Source organism: Triturus cristatus, chromosome 6 (genome assembly GCF_964204655.1).
Source record: "Triturus cristatus chromosome 6, aTriCri1.1, whole genome shotgun sequence".
NCBI classification, from domain to species: domain Eukaryota; kingdom Metazoa; phylum Chordata; class Amphibia; order Caudata; family Salamandridae; genus Triturus; species Triturus cristatus.
The window spans coordinates 668384866-668409373 of NC_140589.1; the positions used below are offsets into that span (position 1 = coordinate 668384866).

At 50.1% G+C, this 24508-nt stretch overlaps 1 protein-coding gene across 1 annotated transcript in view; it reads left to right on the forward strand.

Annotated features, from left to right (window-relative positions):
• MDN1 (midasin AAA ATPase 1) overlaps nucleotides 1-24508 on the forward strand; it is a 2002810-nt gene that overhangs the window by 1744969 nt on the left and 233333 nt on the right. The window contains exons 90-92 of the mRNA XM_085611158.1: nucleotides 14196-14348; nucleotides 20198-20299; nucleotides 20484-20682. Of these exons, the coding sequence (XP_085467284.1) occupies nucleotides 14196-14348; nucleotides 20198-20299; nucleotides 20484-20682 (454 nt within the window). The remainder of the gene's footprint in view (nucleotides 1-14195; nucleotides 14349-20197; nucleotides 20300-20483; nucleotides 20683-24508) is intronic.

The window sequence follows — 24508 nt, forward strand, 5'->3', positions numbered from 1 at the left end:
CGGCTAGACGGGTGAGTGAGCTCCAGGCTTTATCTTCAAAGCCTCCTTTTCTCTCTGTTCATCCGGACAAGGTTGTCCTTCGGCCTCGTCCCTCCTTTCTTCCGAAAGTGGGGACTCCATTTCATCTTGGGCAGTCTGTCACCTTGCCCATCTTCTTTCCGCCTCCGCATCCTTCCAAAGAGGAAGAGAGGCTCCACTGTCTGGACCCAAAACGTGCGCTCTCCTTTTATCTGGACCGCACAAAGCAGTTCCGGGTGGACGACCAACTTTTCGTTGGATACGTGGTTGCTAAGAAGGGGAAAGCTGTGCACAAACGGACCATCTCTCGGTGGGTCGTTTTGTGCATCAAAATTTGTTACTCCTGGGCAAAAAAGGACCCTCCTGTTGGGATGCGCGCCCATTCTACTCGGGCCACTGCGGCTACCACTGCTTTGGGACGGGGTGTCCCTTTGCAGGACATCTGTCAGGCGGCAACGTGGGCTTCGCTACACACGTTTGCCAGGCATTATTGCCTTGACAGCCAAGTCCGGAGGGATGGATTCTTTGGCCGTTCTGTCCTCCAGGACTTTCTGGTGTGATCTTGGTTCGCAGACCCACCACCGGGGATGGTATTGCTTGGGTATCTATTCTAAGGTGAGGAATCTAACTAACGTGTTTCTTTCAGATGAACAAGTTACTTACCTTCGGTAACGATGTATCTGTAAGAAACATTAGTTAGTTAGATTCCTCACCGACCCACCCATCCTCCCCGTTCTGCGAACTGACATCTAGGGTTAAGGTTATCCTTTTCAGGCCCCTAGATTTTATTTTTGGCACCAGTGTCGGTCTTTGCATGGCTCTGCGTTCCTGGCGCGGAAAGCTATGTACAAGAACTGACGTCAGCGCGCGAGGGCGGCGTCTAAGTACTCCGACGTCATTCCGGCGAACGACGACGGACGCGGAGCCGCAGACGATGCCTAGCGACGCGCAAGGGGTATTGCTGACGAAAAATCTTCCGGATCCAGTGTGACGCCTGGGGATATTCTAAGGTGAGGAATCTAACTAACTAATGTTTCTTACAGATACATCATTACCGAAGGTAAGTAACTTGTTCTTACGGCCCTCTTGGCCAAAGAGGCCGTCAAGCGCGTTCCTGGTCCAGAAGTAGGCCGTGGTTGCTATTCCCACTACTTTCTGGTTCCCAAGAAGGGCAAAGGATGCCTACGTCCTATCTTGGACCTCAGGAGCGTCAACATCTTCCTCTGGAAGGAACGGTTCAAGATGCTAACTTTAGCTCAGGTTCTGGCTGCCCTCGACCCTGGAGACTGGATGGTAGCGTTGGAATTGCAGAACGCCTATTTTCACATCCCCGTCCTGCCGGCCCACCAGCGTTACCTGCGGTTCACGTGGGTCAGGAGCATTTTCAGTTCACCGTGTTCCCCTTCGGCCTCACCAGTACCCCTCGGGTGTTCACGAAAGTGATGGCGGTGGTCGCAGCTCATCTGCGCAGATCGAGGGTTCCAGTCTTCCCCTATCTCAACGACTGGCTGTTGAAGGCGGGCTCGCCCCAGCAAGTCGTCTCCCACCTCCAGACTATGGCCGACCTCCTGCATTTGCTGGGGTTCTCCATCAACGTGCCGAAGTCACACCTGAGACCCTCCCAGAAGCTCCTCTTCATCGGAGCGGTTCTCGATTCGGCGCAGTTCCGGGCTTATCCTCCGGAACAGCGGGTCCAGGAAATTCAGGCTCTCATTCCCATCTTTCGGCCTCTATCCTGGGTTTCCGTCAGGTTGGTGCTGCGGCTTCTGGGGCTGATGGCCTCCTGCATCCTGTTGGTGCATTACGCCAGGTGGCGAATGCGGGCTCTGCAGTGGGACCTGAAGTTTCAGTGGGCCCAGCATCGAGGTAACCTTTCCGACCATGTCTTGATCTCGGAGGGCACTGCGAACCAGTTGCCGTGGTGGCTCACGGACTGCGATTGGGTCAGCGGCAGATGCCTCTCCCTACCGCAACCGGAGCACGTAGTAGTGACGGACGCGTCCCTCCTGGGAATGGGGGGGCCACATGTGGGAGGCGGAGATCAGAGGACTCCGGTCTCCGGCGGAGGCTCAACTCCATATGAACGTTTTTGAGCTGAGAGAGATCCGGCTTGCACTGAAAGCCTTCCTTCCCTCTGTCCGGGGAAGTGTCGTGCAGGTGTTCACGGACAACAACACCGCCATGTGGTATTGCAACAAACAGGGCGGGGTGGGGTCGTGGACCCTTTGTCAGGAGTCTCTGCGCCTCTGGACATGGCTGGAACACCAGGGCATCACCCTGGTGGTTCAACATCTGGCGGGCTCTCTGAACGCCAGAGCAGACAAACTTAGCTGCCGGTGCATGATGGATCCCGAATGGCGTCTGAACTCGGACGTGGCGCAAGGTCTCTTTCTGCAGTGGGGAGAGCCTTGGTTAGATCTATTCGCCACCGAAGAGAACGCGCAATGTCAGCAGTTCTGCGCATTGGAATTTCCAAGGCAGCACTCGTTCGGAGATGCTTTTCGTCGCGAGTGGAGTTGCGGTCTGTTGTACGCCTTTCCGCCTATACCACTTCTGCCCAGAGTGCTGAAGAAGATCAGGCGCGACCGGGCCCAAGTTATCTTAGTGGCTCCGGATTGGGCACGAAGGTTCTGGTATCCCGAGCTACTCAGTATGTCAATCGATCCCCCGATATGACTGCCTCTTCAGGAGGACCTTCTGTCGCAGCAGCAGGGGACGGTCCTCCACCCGAACCTGTCCAGCCTCCACCTCCATGCGTGGCGATTGAGCGGCGGCAGTTGATGCCATTTGACTTGTCTCCTGAAGTCTGTGATGTCATTCTGGCAGCCAGGCGTTGTAGGAAGGTGAATATCTGACTATGGTTACCCCCAACTTTTTGCTTAGTGTCTAGCTGGTTTTTCAACTTAGTTGGCCTGAGATCCTGCCATTCAGGGTCTCAGGCTGGCTGCTCTCTCTTTAAAATGGACTCCATGTACCCTAGGTACATACACAATTGGTAAGGATCACCTTATTGGACCCTGTACAGTGTACCCTAGGTACCCAGGGCATAGGTGTACCCTAGTCCTCCCAGGGGCTGCAGCATGTATTATGCCACCCCTGGTCTGGCTTTCCAATCAGACACAACTGGCTGATCACTCAGCTGGGGCAAGGTCGTGTAAGCACCCCTTGCTTAGATATAGTATACCTATATCTACCCTTAAAATAGACACATGTGTACCTATCAGCCACTCCTATGGCAGGCCTCAACAATCCTGGAGGCAGAGTGCTTGGTAACATGTGAGATGGTGCTCTAGCATGAGCTGAGCCTGTCTGCAGCTTTCGGAACCATGTCTTTATAGCTGTTCTATGATATAGCCAACCATATACTCTTAAAATGCCTTATAATCTTAAACGGTTATGGTAACTATGGTTTGGCTTTATCAAAACATGTTGTGTAAGGTGTCTAACACTTTGGAATAATACCCCCATACCATTTCTGGTGATGAGGATATTATTCCTCCCTTCTAGAGGGAGAGACATGTTAAAATCCTACTTTGCTGTTTAACTCTAACCAAAGCCTCAGCATCACAAAATGGATGCTGCTGCCACAGACACAAGTCTGACCTCCTGCTGCGGGGAGTGATCCCAGCAAGGGAGGCTTGGACAATAGGTTTCCTGCTTGGGGAGGTGCTAGCACCTCCCCAGACAGACTTTCGTGTATTGGGGCAGGGAGGGATGAAAGGAATGAGACATGCCTGGGGCACACAAGGTGTCCCATGCATAGTCCAGTTCAAACCGGTGCTGGGGCACTCCAGCCCCAGTCCTGGCGCGAAACTGGACAAAGGGAAGGGGGTGTAACCACCCCCCTCCCCGGTCCCACCCATAAGGCGTGACCTAGCAGGCAACCCAGCCCCCCAGATTAGTATAAGAGTGGTAGCTGGGCCCCAGGAGATTAGATTATCCTGAACCTGCAACTTGAACAGAAACTCTGGACCTTCGACATTCGACGAAAGAAGAAGACTGAAGAATCTCCCTTGTGGCCAAGGAGTGGCTACCCTGTGCAAACAGGCACCATCAAGAGACTTACCCTTTGCTTTGCTGAAGTTCTACGAGGGACCGACTGCAGAGCCCGACCAGAGCCTTGACTTCCAGACTTCTCCGACCCTGATCCACAGCCGAGCTGAGATCCGTGGAGGCGACGAGAGACGTGGGACTGGCTACCTGGGAAAAGTGGCGAGTATCTTCCAGCGCAGCTTCTGAGGTACCCTCGAAGTTGTGCACCGGGGATTGAGAAGCCCCAACCCCAAGCACCATCTGCACCGAAGATCAGCCCCCCACACTCCACGAGTCCTGCGTGGAGCCCTTCTGCATTTTCCTGCTTGCCGCGTCTGTCCGGTTGCTTGCCCGTTGGCTAGCGGCCTTTGTGACGACACACCTTCAAATCTTCACTGCTGGTTTGGCTCCTCCAGACTGGCTCCCGCTTCTTTGCAAAAGAGAAGCACCCCAGACCTTCCTGGTCTGCACCAGAAGCAAGTCCTCCATTCTTCGTGGGTTCCGCTTGCCAAGGCTTGGTGAGTCCTAGTTCAACTTCGACGCCGCTGACAGCAAGAGCCTTCGTGGGACAGCTCGCCTCCTGGTCGTCCTCGACGTCTCCTGGTACCCGTGGCTGCAGCGACAAGCTTCACCCTTCACCTGCAATCTTGACGACATCGCCTGGTTCCTTCCTGGTTCCACGTGGTCACTGGCTAGTGACCTTGACTCTGTCCCTTCTGCTTGCAGGTACCCTTCCTTCTTGATCCCGGCCTTGGGATCCACCGGACACTCTGCACTGACTGCCTGTCAGCAACTTTCCTTCAGGCATCCATAGAAGTCCACGACGAAACCCGACGCAAGTTCACACCTATGCACCTGCAGCCTGTGGGCTAGGTAACTTGGGTATTTCGGTGCTCACAAGGGTAGTGACTATCCTAGGGTCTAGTTTCCGAGTCTCGACTCTCTAGTTGCTTCAGAAGTGTCCTTAAACTGCTTATTTCTAAAACTGTACTATTTCTATCGATTATACGCATTACGCGTGAGTGTTTCCACTCTGCACCTGACTCCCGTGGGCCTCCCACTTCCTAACTGTTGGTAGTGTAGTGTAGTGTAGCCCCAGCGATTCCCTAGGCCTAGGCCTATTCTATTTTCGTGACAGTGGTCCTTATACCACTTACTTAGTATATGGTTTGTGTGGCCCCTAGGGCCTAACTGTATTACTTACCGGTGTGACTTAATGTATGCTTAAATAAGAGTGCGTTGTACTTACCTCGAATCTCATAAAGAGTGCTGAGGGTTTGACTAGAATAAATACACTTTATTTTATATATATATCTGTTGTGGTGTCCTTTCATTTGGTATTCAAGGGATTATATATGGTATCACAGCTGGCTTCACATGCCATTCAGAGTTTAGCCTAAGACTGCTCTTGTCCATGCTACCACTAGGATAGCTGGTCTATAAGGTTGACTTTACAACCAATCACCATAAGGGTTGTTTGGACTGATATAAGGTGTACACTAGAACTAGTGACATCATACATCAGGCCAACTTCTCACAATAAAGATGCGCGTGCATAGACGAGTGCGTCGATCTGTATACATAGCACATGAACTTATGTACAGACATGCTAAAACACATACTAAAATACAAACTAAAAGACAAACATTAAAATATAGACACAGATGAACATGTAAGTACTAGTAGCCTTGCAACAGTAAATTGGTCAGCCATTTTTGGCCAATTTAGTATCGTATATTTCATATATTTATGCGTATTTATACACAAATGCAAGCACGTGTGTATAGCTTTCTCCTGAAAGTTGCAGTGAGCGCCATATGTTGTACAGCTCGGTGAAACGGTGCCAAAGTTCGTAACAGATGCACGCCCTTCCACCTACTTGTTTTTATGTATTGCCTAGCGACGCAGCGCATGCGCTTGCGAGATCTATTGCCGTCGGTTTTGATTCAGAAGCGGGGTGGAAGCTCCACTCATGCTTTTGATTGGCACACATCAAAAGTCAAAAATGAGCGCTTTTAATTGGAAGGGAGGCATGTCTGTTCCCTCCCTGTCTCTTGTTTGCCGTGCCTGCCCGGACAGGAGATATGCACCTGTACGCAGCATCTCTTTTGCTCGCGGCTTTTCAGCACAACGCGCGCTTTCACTTTTTTGTGTGTGGTATTCTCTCATCCCGAGTCTCGCGGGCGTCTCTTGTGCTCGCGGCGTATGTGTTTGTTAAAAAAAAAAAAAAAACATGTCCTTTTGTGACATAACCAGTGCACATGTAAAGCTCTCCAATACCTTTTGGTCGAGTTTGCGCTATATAAATCATCCAAAAAAAAAGCTTGGGTGACGGAGCGAAGAAAGAGAGCGAGACAGTCTCAACCGCCCACCGGTCATCTCACTGAAGAAAGGTATGTGTATAAATGCACTCAATATTGAACATTTCTTTGACTTTCAAAGTTTCCGGTTGCACTTATACACATATTCTGTTTGCAGTTTTTAAGTATTTATTGTGCACATATTGCCATTGTTAGTAACGCTGAAATAAAATATGTCCTCATTTAGCATGTGGAAATATACACTATTGTATAGGAACTGCACAGTCGCCAGTTCTGCTCCTCGTTTAACATGTATGTGCTGGGATGGAGGTGGATCGTTTCAGGTGAGTAAAAGGGGATAGGCGACTAGAATGTCTCAAAGGAAATGTGTCCTCCACCTCCGCGTGTCATAGTCCTTATGCTGCACTTCTGGGCGGAGTCCTCAAGCTCATGTGGACCCGCTGTGGGGTAAGCAGCTGCCTGTCCTCTTCTGGGGGCTACTGTTCTGGTGACACCTCCTGTCCTTGATTTCAGGTCAGGACAGTGGCACTACCCATCTGTGTGCTACAGCTGCACACTACAAAAGGGACTAGGAGGCAGATCCAGGGCGTGTCTGTGTTCTTTAATGAAATGTTCCTTGGGACCCTTAGAGCCACTCCACCATCCTTAGACCCACTTCACCATCCTTAGACCCACTTCACCATCCTTAGGGCCACTTGACCTTCCTTAGACCCACTTCACCATCCTTAGGGCCACTCCACCATCCTTAGGGCCACTACGTCATCCTTACAATGCCAATAGCTCAAATTCTAACAACTGCGAGACCCATTGCAATTGTTTGTTTTACTTTTGTAGACATCTTTTTTGAGTCGTTCGACTCCTGGTGCACACGAATGTCACATCGGCGGACCGGCTTCAAACCTTGTGGCTCTTGTCACAAGGTGATGTTGGTTACGGATCCGCACCTGGTGTGTCTGTGGTGCTTGTAGCGTGATCACGACTCGAAGTCGTGCTCCGACTGTCGGGCCATGAATCTGAAGTCTTTGCTGGAGCGGTCCTGAAAGCTTCTGGAGGCCCGGCAGTTGGCTCTGGGCTGCTCGAGGTCCCGGTCGAGCGGGAGGTTGCAGGACCGGTCGCGGAGTCACCACCATCACTCTTCTTTGAAGTCTTCATCTTCGGGTAAGTTGAAGTACAAAAATAAGGCGAAGAAGCACCGTTGCTCTTCGCGTTCTCCCTGTCCTTCGGCCAATGTGACGTGGAATGCGGAAGGTAGTTGTCCAGCTCCGCCCGCGGAGCATGTTGGTTCGGCTCCAAGCTTCTCTCCCTTCCCGAGAGCCGGAGTGACCGCTCCCGAACTTCGTAGATTTACGAAGCCCTCCACTCCATCTATGGGCAGTTCGACTCCCCTGGTGCGCTTTCGGGCCCCTCTGACTCGGCTGGGAGTTCTAGGCCTTCCATGCCAGCAGCTGTGGCCCTGGCGCCACAGGGCCCCCAGAGATCCAGGCCTGGATCTGGATCAGCACCGGTTGCCCTTACGACACCTTATCTGGCGCCGAATCCAGTGGCAACACTACCACCCCCTCCAACGCTGGTTTTGTACCCAACCGACGTCTACCTCAGCCTCCCTCTCGACATGGACACGGAGCCGTACCGGCGTCAACAGACACCGGTACCGGTGTCGACCGGTACTTTTGTACCTCTGTTCTACCCTGATGTTCCCTATCGCCCTGAGTGGCAACCAGAGGAGGGTGAGGAGGACTGGGAGGGGTCTGTGGACCCTCTGACAAACCATTTGGAAGAACCAGACTGGAGAGAGGAGTTGGGTGAGGCCAGTGGTCTGGACACTTCTCCAGACCTTGGCATGCTTTCTCCCACCTACCGTGGCTTCGAAGGAGGAAGCCTCTTACGCTGTGGTGTTGCGTAGGGCTGCTGAGGCCTTGAACCTTGAGCTTCCTATGGTGGCGGTCAGGACTTACCTCCTGACCGAGGTGCTTCAACCGGCAGCGGCCTCTTCGGAGCCCATGTTGCTGTTCATTGAGGCCCTCACAGACATCCTTCTGGGCACTTGGTCCAAGCCCAGCACAGAGGTTCCTGTGGATAGGATGATTTCTTCCACCAGCTTAGGACTGTGGTTGGTGAACTCTACATGTCTCTTGCGCCGTTACACCCACTCTGTGTGGGACACAGCTGCGCAGGTGCTGCCACAGTGCCCCTTGGAGGCCCTGGCCATGCTCTCCCGTGCAGTTGCTGAAGGTAGAGATGCAGTGAAGTTAGCCATAGGATGTGGGCTGGATACCGCCGACTTGCTATGCAGGGCGATTTCAACGCCTGGCTGAGGTCCACTAGCTTTTTGGGGATGTTAAATCAACCCTTTTGTAGATGGCTTTTGATGGCCGTCGGTTGTTTGGTGACAAAGCGGACAACACGCTTGTGTGCTTTAAGGATTCTAGGGCTACGGCCAGATCCTTTGGCCTCACTACCACCTCTAGTCCCACGCAGTCCGCTTTTCGCCCCTTTCGTGGCTACGTAATGGGCGCCCACTACTTCTCGCCAGGAGCCACAGGCCTACGCAAGCTGCTAAGCCTCTGCGCAGCCGGGGACGTGGGAGCCAGAGTCGTGGGTCTGGGGGCCAGCGGGCAGGCCATTCCACCAGCACCCCTCTGCAGCAGCCTCCAAACCTTCCTAGTCCGACTTTTCAGGGCCACCAGTTGCCAGTGGGCGGCAGAATTCGCCATCACCTCCCCCACTGGCACAATATCACGTCGGATAGGTGGGTTTTGCAGATAGTCCAAAAGGGCTACTTCCTCCCCTTTGATTACTACCCCTCCCCCATGCCACCTGCTTTCCATCGCATGTCGGAGGATCACTTGCACCTTCTCCGTCAGGAAGTGTCGGCTCTCTTGGCCAAGGGAGCCATCGAGCTAGTCCCTGTGCCAAAAGTAGGTTGTGGTTGTTATTCCCACTACTTCCTGGTACCCAAGAAGGACATAGACCTGCGTCCTATTTTGGATCTTAGGAACGTCAACCACTTCCTCCAGAAGGAGAAGTTGAAAATTTTGACATTGGCTCAGGTTCTGTCTGCCCTCGACCCTGGCGACTGGATGGTAGCGTTGGACTTGCTGGACACCTTTTTTCTCATCCCCGTTCTGCTTGCCCACCGGCGTTACCTACGGTTCGTGTTAGGCCACGAGCATATTCAGTTCACTGTGCTCCCCTTTGGCCTTACCAGCGCCCCTCGGGTGTTTACGAAAGTGATAGCGGTGGTCACAGCTCATCTGTGCAGATTATGGGTTCCAGTCTTCTCCTAACTCGACGACTGACTGTAGAAGGCAAGTTCGCCCCAGGCTGCCGTCTCCCATCTCCAGACTACGGCGGACCTCCTCCATTGGTGGGGTTCACTATCTGTGTGCCGAAGTCACACCTGAGTCCCTCTCAGAAGCTCCTTTTCATCGGGGCAGTTCTGGACACAGCGCAGTTTCGGGCTTATCCTCCCAAACAGCGAGTCTGGTATATTCAGGCTCTGATTCCGATCTTTCAACCTCTTTGCCGTGTTTCATTCAGAAGGACCCTGAGGCTGCTGGGTCACATGTCCTCCTGCATCCTATTAGTGGATCATGCCAGGTGGCATATGCGGGCTCTGCAGTGGGACCTGAAGTTCCAGTGGGCACAGCATCAGGGAAATCTTTCTGATTGCTTCCGTATCTCGGAGAGCACTGCACACCAATTGCAGTGGTGGCTAACGAACCAGGATTGGGTCAACGGCAGATACCTCTCCCTTCCCCAACCAGAGTTCACAGAGGCGACAGATGCATTACTTCTGGGGTGGGGCGGCCACATGGGGAGGCAGAAATCAGAGGCCTCTTGTGTAGGAAGGTGGATATCTGACTATGGTTACCCCCAACTTTTTGCCTAGTGTCTAGCTTGTTTTTCAACTTAGTTGGCCTGAGATCCAGCCATTCAGGGTCTCAGGCTGTCTGCTCTCTCTTTAAAATGGACTCCATGTACCCTAGGTACATACCCAATTGGTAAGGATCACTTTATTGGACCCTGTACAGTGTACCCTAGGTGCCCAGGGCATAGGTGTACCCTAGGCCTCCCAGGGGCTGCAGCATGTATTATTCCACCCCTGGCCTGGCCTTCCAATCAGACACAACTGGCTGATCACTCAGCTGGGGCAAGGTCGTGTAATCACCCCTTGCTTAGATATAATATACCTATATCTACCCTTAAAATAGACACGTGTACCTGTGAGCCACTCCTATGGCAGGCCTTAACAATCCTGGAGGCAGAGTGCTTGGTAACATGTGAGATGGTGCTCTAGCATGAGCTGAGCCTGTCTGCAGCTGTCGGAACCATGTCCTTATAGCTGTTCTATGATATAGCCTACCATATACTCTTAAAGTGCCTTATAATCTTAAACGGTTATGGTAACTATGGTTTGGCTTTATCAAAACATGTCGTGTAAGGTGTCTAACACTGTGGAATAATACCCCCATACTATTTCTGGTGGTGAGGATATTATTCCTCCCTTCTAGAGGGAGAGACATGTTAAAATCCTACTTTGCTGTTTAACTCTGACCAAAGCCTCAGCAGCACAAAATGGATGCTGCTGCCACAGACACGAGTCTGACCTCCTGCAGCTTGGAGCCCTCCCAGCCAGGGAGGCCTGGACAATAGGTTTCCTGCTTGGGGAGGTGCTAGCACCTCCCCAGACAGACTTTAGTGTATTGGGGCAGGGAGGGCTGAAAGGAATGAGACATGCCTGGGGCACACACGGTGCTCCATGCATAGTCCAGTTCAAACCGGTGCTGGGGCACTCCAGCCCCAGCTCTGGTGCGAAACTGGACAAAGGAAAGGGGGTGTAGCCACCCCCCTTCCTGGTCCCACCCATAGGAGGGACCTTGCAGGTAGCCCAGCCAACTAGCCTAGTATATCAGTAGGTAGCTGAGCCCTGCAGAATTAGATTATCCTGAATCTGCAACTTGAACAGAAACTCTGGACCTTCGACATTCGACCTCAGGAAGAAGACTGAAGAATCTCCCTTGTGGCCAAGGAGTGACCACCCTGGGCAACCAGCACCATCCAGCGACCGCTGCTTGCTTTGCGACTGATCCTACAAGGGACGACTGCAGAGACTGACCAGCGCTGAGACTTCCAGACACCTCTGAACCAGATCCACCTCTACAGCAAAGCTGAGACCCGTGGAGGCGACGTGGGACCGGCGACTTGGGAAAAGTGGCTAGTAACTGACTAGTGCGACTTCTGAGGCTTCCTCGAGGCTGTGCTTGGGGAATTGAGAAGCCCCCATCCCGAGCACCATCTGCAAATAAGATCAGCTCCCCACACTTCACGTGTTCTGCGTGGGGCCCTTCTGCACTTGAGTTGCTCGACGTGTTGTCCGGTTGCTGGCCCGTTGGCTAGTGACCTCTGCGACGACGAACCTTTGATTTCATCTTGCTGGTCCGGCTCCTCCACACTGGCACCCGCTCCTCTGTGAAAGAGAAGCACCCCAGACCTTCCTGGTCTGCACCAGAAGCAAGTCCTCCATTCTGCGTGGGTTCCAAGGCTTGTTGGGTCCTAACTCGACATAGACGCCGCCGACAGCAAGAGCCTTCGTGGGACAGCTCGCCTCCTGGTCCTGGTCGTCCTCAACGTCTCCTGGTACCCGTGGCTGCTGCGACAAGCTTCACCTCTTCACCTGCATCTGCACGACATCGCCTGGTTCCTTCCCGGCTCCTGACTGGTGACCTAGACTCTGTCCCTTCTGCTTGCAGGTATCCTTCCTTCTTGATTCCATCCTTGGGATCCACCGGACACTCTTCACTGACTGCCTGTCAGCAACTTTCCTTCAGGCATCCATAGGAGTCAACGACGAAACCCGACGCAAGTTCACACCTATGCACCCGCAGCCCGTGAGCTAGGTAACTTGAGTACTCCGGTGCTCACAAGGGTAATGACTATCCTAGGGTCTAGTTTCCAAGTCTCGAACTCCTAGCTATTCCAGAAGTGTCCTAAAACTGTTAATTTCTAATAACTACTATTTCTATCGACTTTTACGAATTACGCATGAGTGTTTCCACTCTGCACCTGAATCCCATGGGCCTCCCACTTCCTAACCTTTGGTAGTATAGTGTAGCCCCAGCGATTCCCTAGGCCTAGGCCTATCCTGTGTTCGTGACAGTGGTTCTTATACAACTTACTTAGTATATGGTTTGCGTGGCCCCTAGGGCCTAACTGTATTACTTACCTGTGTGACTTAATGTATGCTTAAATAAGACTGTGTTGTACTTACCTCGAATCTCAAAAAGAGTGCTGAGGGTTTGACTAGAATAAATACATTCTATTTTTATATACATCTGTTGTGGTGTCCTTTCAGTTAGTATTCAAGGGATTACAAATGTTATAACAGCTGGCTTCACATGCCATACAGAGTTTAGCCTAAGACTGCTCTTGTCCATGCTACCACTAGGATAGCTGGTGTATAAGGTTGACTGTACAACCAATCACCATAAGGGTTGTTTGGACTGATACATGATGTCACTAATTCTAGTGTACACCTTGTATCAGGCCAACTTCTCACATCTAGTCTCCGGCGGACTCCGGGCTACTGATCAACCATCTGGAGCGCCAGGTGATTTGTCTTGCACTGAAGGCATTCCTTCCCTCTGTCAAAGGAAGAGTAGTGCAGGTGTTCACGGACAACACCACCGCCATGTGGTAATGCAACAAACAGGGCAGGGTGGGGTCATGGACCCTATGTCAAGAGGCTCTTCACCTTTGAACATGGCTGGAACATTAGGGCATATCCCTGGTGGTTCAACACCTGGCAGGTTCCCTGAACGCCAGGACGGACGAACTTAGACGCTGGTGTATGATGGATCACGAGTGGCGTCTTCACTCAAAGGTGGCGCAAGTTCTCTTTCAGCAGTGGTGAGAGCCTTGGTTAGATCTATTCGCCACAAAAGAGAACACGCAATGTCAGCAATTCTGCGCATTGGAAACTCCAAGACTGCACTCACTAGGCGACGCTTTTGATCTTGGTTCGCAGACCCACCTCCGGGGTTGGTATTGCTGCGGTATTTATTCTAAGGTAAGGAATTTATAACTAATAGTCTCTTTCAGATGAACAAGTTACTTACCTTAGGTAACAATATATCTGTAAGAGACATATTAGTTATAGATTCCTTAACGCCCCACCCATCCTCCCCGTTCTGCGAACTGACTTCAGGGCCCTAGTCTTGTGCACCATTGATCAGTGTCTTGCATGGCTCTGTGCTTCTGGCGGGGAATGTCATGTAAAGGACAGACGTCAGCATGGAGGGGCGGCGTCTAAGTGGATACCGCGACGTCATTCCGGCGACCAAGACGAACGTGGAGTCGTCCGACACCACCTACCGACACGCAGGTGTACTGCTGAGAAAAAGAAACATTCTCCAGATCCAGTCTGACGCCTGGGGGTAATTCTAAGGTAAGGAATGTATAACTTATATATGTATCTTACAGATATATCGTTACCAAAGGTAAGTAACTTGTTCAATATGTCACATACATTGGTTTAAACACATGACGCTTCGTCTTCGCTTAACATGCACTTATGTGTGTGATGTAAAGTGCTCTGACTCCCGACGTTGGGATGAGTAGCATTTCAAAGGAGATTAAATACATGCTAGAAAGGGGCTATGGAGTTATGAGGGACACCTTTGGAGGGTTATAGTGAGGGAAGCCATGTGGAAGGAGCTCCTTGGGGGTGTGCCAACAAAGATGGTCACACCATGCGCCATCAGCTTTAAAGCCAGCTTTAGTGCGATTTCATTTTTTCCAATTTGTGTATCTGGCAATATTCAGGAAGAAGAGGCGGTGACAGAGAATGAAGATGTACCAGAGTCCTTAGATAGGATGGAGCATGAATCAAGTGGCAAAACAGCAGAAGAAAATTTGCAGAGCGAGAGTGCTGTTGAACTGGCCGGTGAAGCTTCAGAGAAGGACCAAGCCAAAGAGGTAAAGTAGACCTAATCTAGAAAAAATACTTTTTTGTAGTTGCATACCTACAAGTGGTCCTTACAATGTGGTGGCTCTTGTTTGAGCAGAGTATATTAGGCACATTAAGATTGTCAATCTAGCTGAATGTTTTGACCTTGTAGTTCTCAACGGTGTCCTGCAGTATACAAAAAAAAACCTGAGTCTCAAAATAATACAATGTAGCTTAATTGGACTTAACATGTCCAATTCCGATGCATACTTCTGAGCACAGACTCCTTAGCTTTAGAAGGTTCCCAAGTACCAAAGTGGATGAAAAGGTTTTGTTTTAGCAATGTTGTCCTTGTCCGGCCGGTAGGTAGCACCATATGGTTTTGCCACGATTTCATACAAACCCAAAAATGACGGCAATGAGTCACACATAAGCGCTACCCCTGTGCTCTGACATCGGTTCCATTTTTTCTCTCCCTTTGACACAGGTCCGGAGCTCCACTTCCACTTCCAACTTTGTTGGTTTTCCATGACTTGAAAATGATACAGTCCGGAAAAACCACAGGATTAAAACCTCCTCACAACTGCAGGAAGCAGATGCCTACCACTGACCCACACGTCTGTGGCGCTTGGGCTCTGGTCATGACTTGAAGTTGTGCAATTAGTGAGCCCTCATGCACCCAAATATGACCAGGGACGGCAGGTGAAATCCTACATTACTGAGTATTAGAAGAGGTTGCGTTCGAAATGGGTCTCACTCCAAGTACCTGGTCCAATCTCGGTCATAAGATTTGTCCTGCACGAACTCCTGTTCCCGCAAAGAATCTCCCATTAGTTTTAAAAAAAGCGCAAGAAAGCCAAGGCGGACTTCGACTGGATCCTGACACTTGAAGTCTGGTGAAAACTTCAATTGTGACGCCAGTCTTTGAACCTGAATTCACGTCAGCCTGCAATAGGTCTATGCCGCACTATGAAATAACTATGGTGCAACAAGTATTTGTGCAGCCAGACCTTCAATCTAGGCCATTCCCTCATTGCCAATACTGTTAGAGGCTTGAAAACCCTATTCAGTTTAATCTCCGATACAGTCCAGGGCATAGCTTAAGTCCATCACAACACAGATGATTATGAAGAGGGGGGACAAATGCTCCTGCCTCATTAGGCTGATGTAGACTCTACTTAGACTTGCAAAATGCCAGTGAGTTCAGACACCTCATGAGGGCAGAGCTGGATTCAACCTCTGGTCCAGAAATGGAAGAAAGTGCCTCGTTCATTGTAGTTTCGGAAAGAGCAGAAGTGCTGGATTTTCAGTTGTCTACTCTAGAAACCAAAGTCAATTTGACCAGATCCAACTTCATCTGAGCCACTGTTACCATTTAACAAGACCTTTATGGACACTTATGGCCAGCTGGTTTAAGTCACACTCAACCCCTGCGGTCAGCTGACCTGTGGCCAGAGGGCACAGAGCAGAACCTAACATTTTGACAAAACACTCCATGCCTGAAAGCATTGTGGTGACTGCATCCCAAGTAAAGTCAATCCAAATGCTTTTCCTTCGAACCCCCTTGATAGGAAGTTGAAATGTATTGTTGCCTTAGGCACGAAAATTATTTCCTCAGCTAATGTAGCTATATTCTGTTTGAATCCTTTATTCCTTTGAAGCAGGTACACTCATGCCTAATAGAACATTTCCAGCATGAGCTTGGTAGCTGTCCTGCAGGACCTCATGGACTCACTCTCCAAAACGATCCAAGACAGACAGGATGTAGCATCATGTTATGGCACCCTTGGACGTCATCAACTGGGTTTTTAGGGGATGTCCAACTTTCTTATGGACGTGCCCTTTGATGGCTCTAAACTATTCAGAAAAAAGGCTGCTTGCAGTTGAGCAATTCAAAGTTAGTCAGATCACAGATATCCCTTGGGCTTATTTTTCACAATCAGACAATTTCACCTGCATAGAAAGTTTAGGGGCTATTCTAGAGGCCTTGCTTACATGCCATGTCCGCTTTCCTAGTCGATACAGATGTATTCTCATACCTTTCGGTCCACCGGGTGTGGTGCGGTACGTAAATTAATGGAAAAACTAAAACTGAGAAACGACATTGGAGGAAACCAAATAATGGAAAATCAATTTTAAGGAAAGGCAACAAAAAAAATTAAAGGAAAGCAAACACTTTAAAGGAAATATAACTTTAAGGAAATATCAAAAATGACATTAAAATGTTACTAGTAGTGCAGGGATAATGGGTTCTACGATGGGTGATGAGGGGCTTTAGGGGTGAGAGATGGGTGAAGTTCAGGTGTAGAAAGGAGTTTTAGCACTCAGAAATGTGTGCAGTTTTGAGCTGGCGATTAGGGGTGGGACGGGTTTTTAGGGATCAGGGAAGGGTAGAGTGTACTGGTGTTGAGGGGCTTTAGGGTTCACAGAGAGGCAGGACAGAGTTTAGGTCTGGTGAGGGTTTTTAAGGATCGGTGGTGGATAGAGTTTAGGAGTGCTGAGAATTCTTAGGGGTTCAGTTATGGGCAGAGTTTAGGGGTGGTGAGGGATTTTAGGAGGTGAGAATGGTCTAAGTTTAAAGGCAGAGCGAGTCTTAGAGTTTGGAATTAGTGGAATCTAGGGTTGTGATGGGTGTTAAGTGTTCAGAGATGAGTGTAATTTAGGCACCGTTAGGGGCTTTAAGGGGGCAAAAAGTAGATCATGTTTAGGGATTGCGTGGGGGAATCAGGGATGGAAGATGTTTAGAGGAGGCAAGTGATCAGTGAATTAAGTGTCCAAAGTATTTGGCAACGTGAAAGCTATAAAACTGAAGTAATGTTCCCTGAAGTAAAGCACAGAAATAAAGGTCTCGGGCAAAAAATGTTGCCAAAAGTAAGACCTGCAATATCTACACTTCACTTTAAAAATAAACATGCACAAGCCAATTTCAAAATAAGACATTATACAAGTTGGTTTCTATGAAATGGTTAATGCCATTCATCCAGTAAGCATCAAAGAGTTTAGGTGAAATGGGTTCTCAGTAATGATATTCCATGAAATCGTTTTTGTATGAAATCGCTCCTCCATGGTGCCAACCGTAGCTGTTCACACCAGCATGGACAGCAAGCCTCCAACCCTTCCTCTAGCAGCAGCAGTTCTTAGCCAGTAGGGAGCAGGATATTATATTTCCATCACAGCAGTCCAGTGGGTTTTGCATATTGTTCTAAAAGGCTAAGCCCGGTGTTTCATTTCGTCCCTACTTATTTCTCCCACACCAGAGAGAGTTTTGGAGGACAACGCCTCTATTTTGGTCCAAGGACAAATTCAGAATGTTCACTCTGACCCAGATCTTCTCTGCTCTGGATCCTGGGAACTGGATGGTGTTCCAGGACTTGCAGGATGTATATTTTATATGCCAGGCCTACAGTCTTACAGGCAGTACCTGCTGTTTACAGTGGTGTTGCAACACTTCCAATTTGGTATGCTGCCCTTCAGTCTTAACTGTGCCCCTCAGATGTTAATGTAAGTGCATTTCATTGGTCAGGAATACATGCATTCCATAACTCGATGCCTGGATGCCCAATGCAAGATCGCCAAAGTCATTCATAAAGCACCTCTGGACAACAGTCATGCTTCCCCATCAATGAGCTGAAGTTCCACCTGAGCAATACGAAGACAATACCCTTCAGAGAGGCTGTCTTGGACACAGTAGCATTCAAAGCCTTTTCTCTGCCACAGTGAGTCCTTGACTTTGAGGATATGATCCTGATGTTTTTTGATTCCATCTCTGGTCTCCTTAAAGATGGGCTATTGACCTCCTGGCTGCGCTCAGCTTCCTCATCTCATATTCAAGATGGCACATATGTGCCATACAATAGCACGTACAGTTTCTATGGGCCCTCACCTAGGTTGCCTCTCTGACTGTCTACACCTCGCAAATCACAGCTCTAGACCTCATTTGTTGAAAGGTGAGTGCCAGCCTGAAAAATGGCAGGGCACCCTTCCTTCCCTAACTGGATATCACAGTTGTAACAGATGCTCCATTACTGGGAGATGAAGGCCTCTGGTATTCATCAGTGAGCCAGCTCAACATTAAGCTTTTATAGCTTCGGACGATCCACCTGGCCCTGAAAGCCTTCCTATCAACCATCAAGGGAAGGGTGGTACATGTCCTAACGGGCAACACAATCTCCATGTGGTAAAACTACAAACAGGGCAGGGTGCATCTTGGATTCTGTGCCAGGAGACTGTCTCTGCAGGTGGTTGGACAAGCAGAAGATCTTTTTGGTAGCCAACCATCTATCAGGGGTCCCTGCATGCAAGAGCAGATGAGGTGAACTCGAGGTCAGCTTGCAGAACTCTAGTGGCGTCCTTGTCTTGAGATGGCAGAGAGCGTGTTTGAATAGTCTGGCACCTGTTTGCCTCTCATGAGAGTGTGCAGTGTCCAAGCTTCTGCACACTGGATAAGATACAAGTCTCCTGTACATGTTCCTGCCACTCCCTCTCCTGTCTTGAGTTTTGAGGAAAGTAAGGGCAGAACAGGCCCCGTCATCCTAATAGCCGCGGACTGGGCTTGGAGAATGTGGTACCTAGAACTTCTAAGCCTGAAAATGTACTCTCCAGACTTTTACCCCTGTCGGAAGACCTCTTGTTTCAGCAACAGGCGATGCTCTTACACCTGAATATTCACAACCTGCACCTTCATTTATGGAAATTGAGTGGTGGCTGTTGAATTCTTTTGACTTGCCACTTCAAGAAGTAGATGTCATTCTTGCAGCCAAATGCACAAAATCCATCAATGCCAGGTGCTCAGAAACGTTTGGGTCCTGGTGTGGGGTCTGTCATCTCTACTCTGCTGGCCAAAATTTCTAACTTATTGTTTATCTGTTGGCCCAGAGTTTTTTTGCAGTTGGAATCTTCTCTGCCCTTTGCCTTTTTGTTTGCTTGATCACCCCTCTCTCTTTAAATCACGGACTGTGATGCTTTTTGTAAAGGACATGATGCATATGTTCTCTAAAGCCATTTTTCATAGGTCAGTGGGACCTAAATGTCATCCTGCCATTGCTTATGGACTAGCCACTTGAGTTGAGGCACAGTTGCTTGCTCAGGCTTCTGACAATTACAATAATCTTTCTTGTTGCTATCACTGTGTGCTGCATGAGTGAGCTGCAGGCACTATCTGCAACTCCCCTACTCAAATTTCTTCTGGACAAATACGTGCTGAGAACTTGGGCTGCCTTCCTGACCATTCAATGTTGGTGAATTGATAACTCAACAAACATTTTTTGCTCTGCCACACCCCTTGAAAGAGGAGGGGAAGATTCCATTGGCTTTCAACATTGACCTTACCAGAGATCTTTCTGAGTGGGGTTCACTGGAACCAAGAATGGCATGTTGGTGCAAAAGAGGACTCCATCAACGTGGATTGTCATCTGCTACACCCAGGGTAAGACGGAACCACCAGAAGGCTATGGTTTCATAAGCCTGGAGGCTCCACCCACCAGGGCCAAGGCTCCTACGACGGCATTCCAAAGAGGACGTTCCAGTTGTGGGCATCTGCCAGGCTGAAACATGGGTGTCTTAGTCACAAAACAATAATGCTTGGACCATTGCTGGAAAAAATCTTGAGCTTTGGTCGGGTGCCTGGGAATATTCCAAAGCTTTAGAATCTACAGTTAGGTGATTTCAGTTAAAACACAAATGCCATATGTGGGTTACAAGACCTTTGTCTATGAATTCGACCTTTGTCTATGAATTCCTTTCTCAAAATCAGTTTTTTTTATTATAGTGTTATATTACTAATGTAATATATAGTTTATTCTGGTGTAGTTTTCATGGTATACTATGTTTTTATTTACCCAAGAGCCGTTTGACAAGCACTTTGTCCATCTTCTCATAGGAGCATGGGAGCGGAGCTGCAGATGCTAGCCAGTCCGAAGGCCATGAATCCAAGTTAATGGCACGATTAGCTTCCCAAAAACAAAGCACAAGACCAACTCAGGTATTTTTTTTCCAGATCTTATGTATAAAATCACAAATAAACCTCTATACTATGGATAGTTTACCTCCTCCATCCTCAGGACACAGATCTATTCACAATAATTTGTAGCTATGGTAAAACTATAATAACAAGTGTAGTTTCTCCCAATGATGCTACTAATTACTCTATTCCCATAAATTGTCAGAGCTTCAAAAGGAAACTTGGTGAGGCAGATAACGAGCGTTCCTTGGGCAATCATAGTGAACGTGTACAGAAGAGGCTGAGGATGGTGAAATCCAGTGGTGAGGAAAAGGAGTCTACCACACCGGAGACAAAAGTTGAAGACGCTGATGCCTATGAACATATGAAAGAAGGCACTGAATCCTATGATGCTCAGACCTACGGTAGGCAATGCTTCATATCCCTATAAAGATCATTGTGTCCTCTTCCTTTTGTACTTTTCTGAGTCCTGATAGTGGAGGCTAGATCCCTTATCAACATCTGTGAAGAATTGGATGTCAGTATGGAAGCAGCAGGGGGACAGGCAAAGACCTTCTATCCTCCGAGAGTTACGCACGTGTGAATCACTCAACATCCAGAGCCAAGTTAGTCAGTTTCTTAATGACATTACAAGAAAGTTTCGGCCCAAAAAATGATACCACGCTCCCAATAGCTAATAAAACTTTCTTATCAAGTTTGCAAATCTTGTTTCACGATGTGAGTGCTGATCTACATTAGATCTCAAAGACTGTTTAAGTGAGTGTATTATCAAAGTTGACGACAAAATATTTACCTTTTACTCACCTCCTTGTATTAGCTTTTTGTCGCAACAAAAGACAAATTTAGAAGGTTTACATCTAGGCCATGAAACCAAGTATTATTCCGAAATTCCTTTTTGTTTAGAGACAGTCTTTGGGCCTTTCACTTATTTGTGAGTGATCATCAAGTTCTGAATGCCCTTTCACGAGCTTAGATCTCTGGGTTTTGCTGCTTTGACACATTGACCACCTTGAGATCTTATGTGACTATAGCATCAAGTTGTAGATGTGCTGGGAGATAAGGCTATACTGGCAATCCTGATTAGTCTTATGAGCACTGCCGTTTGGTGGTAGTTGGCGGTGAAGGTTTCAGAGTTAGAAGGGTACTTTATGTGAGGCGAGTCTTGCGTCTCTTTACTGATCAGTGTTCAGTGCAGTGTGAGTGTTGATATTTAGGTGCACAAAGCTCCTACATCTGTTGTGTGGGTACCCAAGGCTAGAGCATCAAGTTGTAGATGTGCTGGGAGATAAGGCTATACTGGCAATCCTGATTAGTCTTATGAGCACTGCCGTTTGGTGGTAGTTGGCGGTGAAGGTTTCAGAGTTAGAAGGGTACTTTATGTGAGGCGAGTCTTGCGTCTCTTTACTGATCAGTGTTCAGTGCAGTGTGAGTGTTGATATTTAGGTGCACAAAGCTCCTACATCTGTTGTGTGGGTACCCAAGGCTAGAGACTACCCTGCTTTGAGTAGCATTAATCTACACAAAGGCTTTGTCTGTAGAGTACACTTAAAAGAAGAACCACCCCAAACCGATTCTGAAAGTGCCTCTGCTTTCACTGTATAAAAGTGGGGGCGACTGCCCTACATATTGTTCCAGTTCCAAGTTCTCTTTGGCCAAGGAAGGGAGTGTACTTCAGAGTACTCCGAGGACTGCTGTGCAACCAAAACTGGTATCTGATAGAGACATCTAGCAGCAGATTCCTTAACTCAGAATTATCCCCAGGCGTCGTACTGGATCCAGCAAATTTTTGCAGCAGCACCTCTGCACGCCGGGGGACGGTGCCACACGACCCCGCCCTGACGTCATCCACGGATGTGACATCAGCGAGGTCATATAAGTCCCTCCCGGCGCGCTGACGTCAGTTTCCTTCTTTTCCGCGTGCAACGCGGATCTGGAGTAAGCGGTTCCTCTGGCCCCTTTTGATGCCTTCGCGTCTGGAACAGTGTGCGATGCCGTCGGGCTTTAATACGTGTACCTCCTGTTCACGGCAAATGTCCGCGACGGACCCACACCTTATCTGCATGTGGTGTCTGGGCGAACACCACGACGCGACAGATTGCGACGCCTGCCAACAGCTCAAGCCAGAGTCCCGGCGGGAGCGCCGGATGAAGTTACTTTCGGCTTGCCTGTCTCGGTCGGAGTCATCACGGCCCCTGGCCTCCTCTTCAGCGAAAGGTCCCGGAGGCAGTGGGTTCCGTTTGCGGCGTCGGTCGCCGTCTGGTTTCCATGTGCGTCGCTCGCCCCTTTCTGGTTAGTCCCGGCGCATGTCACCGAGGTCCTCGACCTCTCTTCCTTCTGTTGTCGGGGGCACTAGTTCCCGGATCTCTCCCGACGTGCGCCCCCAGGAGTCGTCCCTCCACTATCCGCCCTTCCCGGGCGTGGGGGCGACTCGGACCCAGATGGCGGCCTATGCCGCGGCCTTGCAGGCCTCCCTTGGGTCCCCTCCTCTCCCTGGGGCATTCTCGGACCCTCCGCTACGTACGGGGTCTCCGGTGGGCTTGCCGGTGGGTGGAGATATGGCGTCGTCAGGGCGCGGCCCGCCTGGGTCCCCCTCTTCGACCCTATAGCACCCCTACCGCGCCGCATAGTCCAGTGGGGCTCCCTGTGGCGTCGCAGGTGGTTGCTAGTGCTCGCAGCTTGACCCTGAGCCCACCTCGACCTTCCGGACAGGCAACTGCCTTTTCAGAGGCCGAGCCAGCGCTGGTTCGGCGCCGAAGCCTTGCCTCCCCGGCTCCGTCCCTTCAGAGTCGGAGCCTGTTTTGTTCAAGGCGGGGTCGGCACCGGTCCGGTGCAGTAGACTTGCCGCTCCGGCACTGTTCCCTTCTTCGGAGCTGGAGCCTATTATGGTTGAGGTCAAGTCGGCACCGGACGAGGCAGAGTAGGCACCGTTCTGATGGATACATCTGCCAGTGGATTCCTCACCTTGTGAATATCCCCTGCGCCAGCAACATTCGGAAACTTTTGTAGCAGTCCACGCCAATGGGGTCGAAGACGACGTCACAGAGACACGGCTCCGCTCGCGAATCCGCTGACGTCACCGGCTCCATAAGAAGACCTCGTCGGCGTGATGACGTCAGTTCCCTTTTTTCCGCGCCGACGATGCCAACGGATTTCGGGAATCGTTACTAGTAGCCTTACCTGTTACTTTGTGTATTTTCTGAAAATTTTCTGTCTTTCTTCGAAGATGTCGACAAGGAAGTCTGGTTTCAAGCCCTGTCGAGAATGTGGCAAGCACATATCTATTACCGACCCACACGAGGACTGTGTTTGGTGCCTTTCATCCGACCACGATGTGGGTGGTTGTTCCAGCTGCCGCAAGATGAGCTCGAAGGCTCTCAAGGAGAGAGAAGTGAAGCTCTTCATCGCTCGGATGAAGAAGAAGGAAAAAAAAGGAAGGAGGAGGTCTGGATCCAGGTCGAGGTCGGCGTCCAAGTCGACTTCGGGGCATGCTTCGAAAAGTAAGAAGCATAATAAAAAGAGGAGGCATTCTTCACATCATCACTCCGACAAAGGTTCGCCTCCGAAGTCGAAGTCGCCTACTCGACGTCGGAGAGAGTCAGTGTCTCCTTCTCCGGTCCCGGCTTCACCTCCAGCTCCCTCTTCTCCGGTGACTTCTCCGGCTGAATCTCCGGTGCCGGTATCATCCCCGACGCCGGTTCCATCTCCGGCTCCAGCTGATTCTCCGGCTCTGTCTCCGGCTCCGGGTGAGATCTTCAGGCTCCGGGTGAGACTGTGACGCCGCTTGTACCACCGTCGGCGCTGCCAGGCCCGAGTCCGGTGCTGCCTGACCAGTATCCTGCATTTCCTGGTCCAGGACAAGACCCCTCGCATTATCTTAATGCCATGTACGGGGCGTTTTCAAGGGCCATGTATACCTCTGGTGCACCTGTGGGTCCGATGGCTTTCAATTTGGGAGTGCCGCAGGTCTACCCTCAAGCTCCGTTCATGCCATTCTTTCCGGCGACGCCGTCTTGGCAGCTACCGGCGCCGAGAACTTCGACGCCGCTTCCCTCTTCACCGGTGCCGACTCGACTTCGTTCGACGCCGGCTGCTCCTGCGGATCCGCATTCGACGACGCTGGCGGCGCCGTCTGATTCGAACACGGCGCCGCCGACGCCGCTGGTGCGGATTCGTTCCAGAAGGGAAGCACAGAGAGTGGTGGATGAGAGATGCTTTCTGTTGGAAGAGGCT